The sequence below is a fragment of the Penaeus chinensis genome, chromosome 33, assembly GCF_019202785.1.
Source record: "Penaeus chinensis breed Huanghai No. 1 chromosome 33, ASM1920278v2, whole genome shotgun sequence".
In the NCBI taxonomy this organism is placed as follows: domain Eukaryota; kingdom Metazoa; phylum Arthropoda; class Malacostraca; order Decapoda; family Penaeidae; genus Penaeus; species Penaeus chinensis.
The window spans coordinates 6,677,640-6,685,139 of NC_061851.1; the positions used below are offsets into that span (position 1 = coordinate 6,677,640).

Sequence of the window (7,500 nt, forward strand, 5' to 3'; positions counted from 1 at the left end):
ATTCCAAGCGTCTCGAGCCGAGGCAGGTTTGCGAGTCTCGAGTTAATCATAGAACTTCCCTCGCCCAAAAACCGATGGCAGGCGGCGGCGGCGACGGCAAAAGGAGACAGTGGCGGCTCTCTGCTGCCATGCAAACCCCCCTTCTCTTGAGGTCGAAGTGCGTGGGCGAAGGAAGCACGTCTGGCTTCCATTCATTTATTCATGAGTTGTTGTTGTTTTTTTTTTTTTTTTTTCTTTATTGCATGTTCGAGGAGGTAAGGATACGTGTTACGAGATAAACTTCTGGTCATCGAAAGGACATTGTTTTTGTATCTTTTGTGTCTGTGTGTGAGTGTCTCGTACAAACTTTTAACAGTCGCTCCTTCTTTGGTCTCCTCCCTCCCCCTTCCCCTGCTCTCCCCTATTCCCCCTCCCCCTCCCCCCCCTTCCCTTGCTCTCCCCTCTTCCCCTCCTCTCCCCTCCTTCTTCCCCTTCTCCCCCCTCCCCTCCCCCCCTCCATCATATTCCGTCCCCTCCAAGTTCCATAATAAGAAAACAAAGACTGGACTGCCCCTTGGTAGACGCTGTGCAGCTCGATCCGTCTTCGTAGACGCGTTTGGTGACAGCGCTTGTAGTAGCCGCTATTGGGTCGTCTCTGGGTCGTACTGTTGACACACGAGGGTTGAGTGGACTGTGGCGCTGGTCTCGCTCTAGGAGGGGGCGAGGGTCGCTAAGTGGCGTTTGGTGAGCGGTGCATGCTTCTGCCTGTTGTCGGGATTTGCTTGGTGATATTTCTGTTTTTTTCTTCGCGTTTTTTTTTTTTTTTATCATTATCGACTTCTCCTTTTTCTCCTCATTCTTTCTAACTCTCTGTGACTCGCCCTTATTCTCCATCACTTTCCGTCACTCTCTCTCCCTCCCCCCCCCCCCTCTCTCTCTCTCTCTCTCTCTCTCTCTCTCTCTCTCTCTCTCTCTCTCTCTCTCTCTCTCTCTTTCTCTCTTTCTCTCTCTCTCTCTCTCTATCTATCTCTATCTCCCTCTCTCCTTCCCTCCCTCCCTCCCTCCTCCCTCTCCTCCCTCCTCCCTCCTTCCCTCCCTCCCTCCCTCCCTCCCTCCCTCCTCCCTCCTCCCTCCTCCCTCCTCCCTCCTCCCTCCCTCCCTCCCTCCCTCCCTCCTTCCCCCCCTCGTTCCCCATCCCCCCCCCCCATCCCTTTCATAACCAACCGCAAGTTGAACGCCATCCCCATTTTAAAGAACAAAGGGGGCAAATATTTACCACGATGGGCGAGAGCGTATGAAATGTGTTTATGTAAGAACAAGCACGTCAGGCATTTCGGTCGCCGGTTCAATGCGGGCTGAAGTCGGCAGGTTCGGAGTGGTTCCCTCGTCGTTATGAAAGGCCAGTTGGTGAGGTGGGGGGGGGGGGGGGGCTAAATTGCAAGTTTTTTTTTTTTTTCCCCAGTTGATATGGGACTGTTATTGATATTTTTATTTTTTTATAATTGATATTGTTATCACTATCCTTCTCCTTCTCCTCCTCCTTATCATCATCATCATCATCATCATCATCATCATCATCATCATCATCATCATCATCATCATCATCATCAAACATCACCATCATGATCACCATCACCATCATCATCATCATCATCATCGTCGTCGTCGTCGTCGTCGTCATCACCATTACCATCATCATCATATCATCATCATCATCATCATCATCATACATCACCATCACCACCACCAGTGCCCATCGTCACCACCACCGCCATCATTGCTATCCTAACCACTATGCATTTTCCTTAAACCCAAATGCATCCACCTCACCCAGACTGAACGCACATTTTTCGTTCATTCATCACCCTGTACCCTACAGCGAAAAAAAACAAACAAACATGACAACACGAGACGGAGGAAAGCTAAACCGGTGCCAACGCCAAGCAGGGAGAGCGTAGTGCCATAAACTTGATAAAGCAGTGAGGGTTTATCACCAAAGGCACTGGCACTTGCAATCTCGTCTTCATCTTCATCTCCCTGACGCACATTTCCTAACCTTGAGGCATTCTTGAGGACTGTAACCAAGACGCGAGGTTTGTGTGGGGTGGAGGTGGAGGTGAAGGGAAGTGGATTATAGAGGGTGGGGTTTTCATTCGAATGAGTACTGTTGGATTGTTTTGGTCTGTTTTGTTTCGTTTGTCAATAGGGAGGATTTATCTATATGTTTTGACTGTTAGTGGTAATGATGATGATGATGATGACAGGTTAATGTTTATGGCAGTAGGCTAATGATAATTATGAGATAATAATAATAATAGTAATGAGTGGTTTCTGTGATCATATGGTTAATAATAACACTCAACATGTCTCACACTTATCCTTGACCCGTACAACCTCACCATCTAACGTATTTTTTGTTTCTTAATCTATTAAAAGTACAACGCCTGCATTTAGAAGTGTTAAGATCCACAAGTAATATATGCCCCTCCTGAATGCTTTGAAGTGCAACTGGCTCAGTCCCCCCCCAAACACATCTCGAAGCCAAAGGAAACAGAAGGTATACGACCCTCTGGCACCTTCTTGATGATCTGCAACACTGCAAACTGCAATGTCGGGAACACTTGTCTCCCTATAGACTCCCACAAAAACATAACCTGTGCAATGTGTTGGCACTGTCTTCGGGTCTCCGGATCGGCGTCTCGAGGCACTGCTGTCATGATCTGGTGTGGAGTGCCAGGTGCTGAGCGAAACGACGAGAATCTTCTGAATGTTGTGAATGTTGCGGGCACATGGGAAGTTTGGCCTGGCTTATGGCGACTGCTCTTTTTACCCCTTTCTCCCCCCCCCCCCCCCCTCTTTTTCTTTTCATTCCTCTTATTATTATTGTTGTATGGGACCGTCTGGCAGAAGGCGGGATTGGCGTGACTGCAGCTGGCACGAGACCCGGGCGTCGGGCTGAACGCGATCTCAAGCGCGCCCGCCATGTCACACCCGCACCCGTGGTAAGAAGCCCCCGCAGGAACGTAGGTGTTCCGCCTTGGCCTCTGCTCTCCGTGGCGTTCTCACTCTTCCGTGAATGATTCGAAGGCAAGCGCTCGTTAACCCAGAGAAATCACCTGAAGAATGCACTACATCCACCTGCTTTTACTTGCGTATAATTATCTCCGCATTGCGCTGAGCCGGAAAGGGTTCTTGCTGCAATATATGTTGGCGGAGTCTTGTTCAGACGGCGATGGGCTGGGAGCAAGCTGGCTGCTGGCACGGAGTTAGACAAGGTAGATTCGCTGCGGTTATTGGGTAGCTGTCTCAAATGCTTCTCTTTTTAGGTTTGGTTAGATTTTTTCTCTTTACTTTTCTTATTGGTCGAGTGACTATTGCTGCCGCATATTTCAGTCATCGAGTAATTCTCTTTCCGAGGTGAAGCTTGTGTATAAATTCTTCGAAGGAAGATCATCAAGTCGGTATTTATTGACTTATTTTATTTATTTACTTTTTCAACTCCTTGTCAATGAATCACAAGAACACAAATATTCCCTTCGCGACTCCATGGCAAGAAAAATGAATAGGCTACTCGTGTGCCAAACCATGCATGAAGTACACACGCCCCTCGAGACGGCGGCCAAAGGCAAGGCAGCCAGGGCGACCTTCTGCGTTGGCAACATGGGCCCCGCAGACACTGTGTTGGGACCTTCTATACTTAAGCAAGGTTGGGAATCTTCATGCCACTGGGTTTTGGGGGGCTTCGCTGAAGGGATGGAACCCTACGACCGCAGATTTTGGTCCTTATCAAACGGTTACATAGGGGCGATCTATGTCTTCCCACGCCCGGAGCAATGTGCTTTTATTCAGTATTTAATCTTTTTTTTGTTTGCTGTATTTTGCCTTCATATGACGTGGATCCATGTCTTCATTTACGCAACGGCTGCCCCTTTCGGCTGATAAATACGTTGGCAAGAGCAACGAGTCCCTCCTGAGTCAATATTTTCTAAAACATCAATTTTGACGATTTAAAGACACATGTGGTCTTCTGTGCAAACTTCTTCCTCCGCCTCGACTCCACTTAAAGTATGATAAGTGAGCCGATTTCCGAAAGATTTTTAAGTACTTAGGTGTTTAATAAAGTCTATATCAGTCAGGGATTTTTTTTTTTTTTTTTTTCTTCAGGATTGAGGACTGTGTGAGGAACTGAAAGCGAAATTATTCGTTAATTTTGGATTCGAGTTAATGTCCGACGTGTTTATTTTCCCAGTGTACGTTGAGGAGTCGGGTAACCCTTTAAGAAAAGTCGTCAGAGGAAGATTCAATCTCTCCCTTTTTTCTCCTTTCTTTTTTTCTTTTTCTTTTTGGGTTACCGTTAGACGCCATAGAGATTATACGGCCTTTGTCAATGGGTTATTCTCGTGTCATTAGAGCCGAATATCTAGGTTTAACACCAAGGCAATCAGCACTGTAGAACATTTTTTTTATTGGCTTTTAATGACTTTTTTTTATTCGTATGTACAACATCGGCGAGCCTAGGGTGAACTATAAAATCTTGGCGAAATAGCGCTTTAAGCTCGATCCAATTTTTTTTTGGTTCTTCACTGTTCGCCTCGTCGTCATCGTCATCGTCACCATCCATTATCGAGTGTCGTCGTCATCGTCATCTCTATCATTCTCATTATCACTATCATCACTATCATCACTATCATCAGCAGTGTTATCATCGTCATCACCATCATCACTATTAATATTATCATCATCGTCATCATCATTATCATTAACGTCACTATCGATTGCCAGTATCACTGTCATCATCATCACGACCGCTATCATCATAACCACCATTATCATCATCAATATCATCACAAGACCCATATATTATTATCTTCAAAACTTCTTCACGCCACAGAAACCCAATCATCCAAAAACAGAAGATTAAAAACCGCCTGAAAAATCACTCCACATAAAGAATAGAAACGAAATTAATCTTAAAACTAAAAGACTAATATCATTTAATGGAACAAAACAGCGTGAAAGACAGAATAACACATTAACAGTGAGAAAAAAAGAGAATTTAGAGGAACACCTGTTGTGTGTGGCTGATGAGGTCTTGTTTGCCGTTGGTTATATTTTATGTTGTATTAATGACTCAGTTTTTTGTTATGATTAATACAATTGATTTTTTTTTTTTTGTTAGAATTAACTTAGTATTAGGGTCATCCCAGGGGGGCGCAAAAACCTGGACGCGGGTAGTGTCTGGATCTGAGGTGTCTCATATCTGTTTTTCTTTTTTTCTTTTGTTAATAACCCAGATCCTTGCGAAATACCCATTTTATACAAAGAATATATCACGTACATAAAAAATAATATACGGCACGTCCCAGCTGTCTGTATCTGTCAATATGAGCATTAGTGGCCATATTGGTCAGTTCATATTCACCGTCTTTCTCTCTCTCTCCCTCTCTCTCTCTCTCTCTCTCTCTCTCTCTCTCTCTCTCTCTCTCTCTCTCTCTCTCTCTCTCTCTCTCTCTCTCTCTCTCTCTCTCTCTCTCCCTCTCTCTTTCCCTCTCTCTCTCTCTTGATCTATCAACACACTTATCTATTTATCGACGCATACAAATATCCATGGAAAAAATCCTTGAAGCATGAAAACGAGAGAACATGTAGCTCCACGCTGGCACAGGAAGCCTTCTCTTCTCCTCGCCATCTGTGGCAGACTTGTTGGCTCTGTGGGATTCAGTTTCTTTCGATCTGTTTGACACTTTATCTTTTCGAAAACAGGTAATTCCACATCAAGTACTGTTTTGTTTGGGGATAGATGTGTTTATACTGTAGAAATGAAGCGTACGTATATTTATTTAGGGATTGAAATAGGTTGGTAGAGATAGAAAGAGAGACAGAGATAGGTCGATAAGTAGATAAATGTGTTGGTAAATCGAAGAGAGAGATATAGATAGATAGATAGAGAGAGACAGAGACAGAGACAGAGGCAGATATAGAGACAGGGATAGACAGGGACAGACATAGAGACAGAAAGAAAAAGCAAGAGAGAGAGAAAGCGTAAACAAGGCCTACCCACGCCAATAAATCCACATACCTTTCCATGCTGTTTCGAAGGACGCCGAAAATGTTTGCCCCTTCGTGGGTGTATCGCCAGTCTCCCCGGGTTGTACGTGGGCATTACTCCGTTGATCCCCCCGGCCGGGTACTGCCAAGGAGTTATATCGCGCTTACACCTTCGTTGCCTTCGTTGAGAGAGAGAAAAAAACGCTGATGCGAACGTTAATGTGTGTTTTGTTATCGTCTTTGTAAAAAAAAAAAAAAGAGTAAAAAAAAAAAGACAAGGTAATGTGAGGATTTTTTTTTAAGATGGGTTATTTTTGTTTTATGAGAAAGAGCGGGAGAGGAAGGAAAAGGGAGAAGGAGGGAGGAGGGAGGCAGGTAGGAAGAGAGAGAGAGAGAGAGAGAGAGAGAGAGAGAGAGAGAGAGAGAGAGAGAGAGAGAGAGAGAGAGAGAGAGAGAGAGAGAGACTGAGACTGAGAAAGAAAGACAGGATAAAGAGACATGAGAAGAGGGAGCAGAGACAGAGGACATAAGTAGGGGACGAAAGAGGGTGTGGCTCGCTCTAATTTATTTGTATTTAAAATGTCTGTCCCTGTCTAATGATTCTCAGCTGACTGCATTCGGTATCTGGTTAAGGAACAAAAGTTCTAATGCATCATCTGCTTGTATTTTGCTTTTGATATTATACTTACTCTAATGTGTTGCAAATTGATGTTAATATCTTTTTTATCTTTCTTGCAGAGTGAATCCAGGGACTGACGATGGCGAGTTCAACTTTAAGTCTAATATATAGTAATCGACCTCATCGATTAACTCAGGTAAATTATTTTCCACTTTTGTACGTCAAGTCTGGCGATTTTGTTGAAGTAAAATGTTGCAACAGGGTAGTGCAAACCTTAGTCTTATATTCGGTCGTTGGACTTTCTAGCACAGTTCAACATTGGTTTTTAAAATGTTCCTAAGATTTAGGACTAATTTACTTCTTGTTGCGGCGCTTTGTTGAATGCTTCGGCGCTGTGATTCAATTGTTTATATTCGTCCTTGATCGAACCTCAGTTACTTTGGCAATATTCCCATTTAAAAGGGCTGCTTGCACGACATTTTGCTTGAAGTCGGTACTTTTGATCGGATTAGATAAAGCGATTGTTGAGTAATTTAGGTGTTCAGAATTTATTCCTTGATAAGCTGTCATTGGCCTTTCTGATAAGGAAGATGAACAGTGATCATCACGATTCCACGAGATTAATGTGCCGCGTTTCCTCTTTGTTCCGCAGGTCGTAGCCACGATGATCGTGGCGCTGGGCCCCCTGGCGACGGGCCTGGGCAAGGGCTACTCCTCGCCCGCCCTCGCCTCCATGAAGACGACTCCCTCGACGAACGGCACGCACTCGCACGACTTCTCGATCACGCCTGAGCAGGGCTCCTGGATCGCGTCCTTGTCCTTGCTCGGCGCCTTCTTCGGCGGCATTCCCGGAG

The 7,500-nt window shown here is 44.9% G+C and overlaps 1 protein-coding gene across 1 annotated transcript in view; it reads left to right on the top strand.

The window, feature by feature from the left end:
* LOC125042996 (facilitated trehalose transporter Tret1-like) overlaps nt 1–7,500 on the top strand; it is a 26,059-nt gene that overhangs the window by 16,823 nt on the left and 1,736 nt on the right. Inside the window, exons 2-3 of the mRNA XM_047638917.1 lie at nt 6,766–6,842; nt 7,299–7,500. The exon at nt 7,299–7,500 is cut by the window's right edge and continues 1,736 nt beyond it. Of these exons, the coding sequence (XP_047494873.1) occupies nt 6,786–6,842; nt 7,299–7,500 (259 nt within the window). The 5' untranslated portion in view covers nt 6,766–6,785. The remainder of the gene's footprint in view (nt 1–6,765; nt 6,843–7,298) is intronic.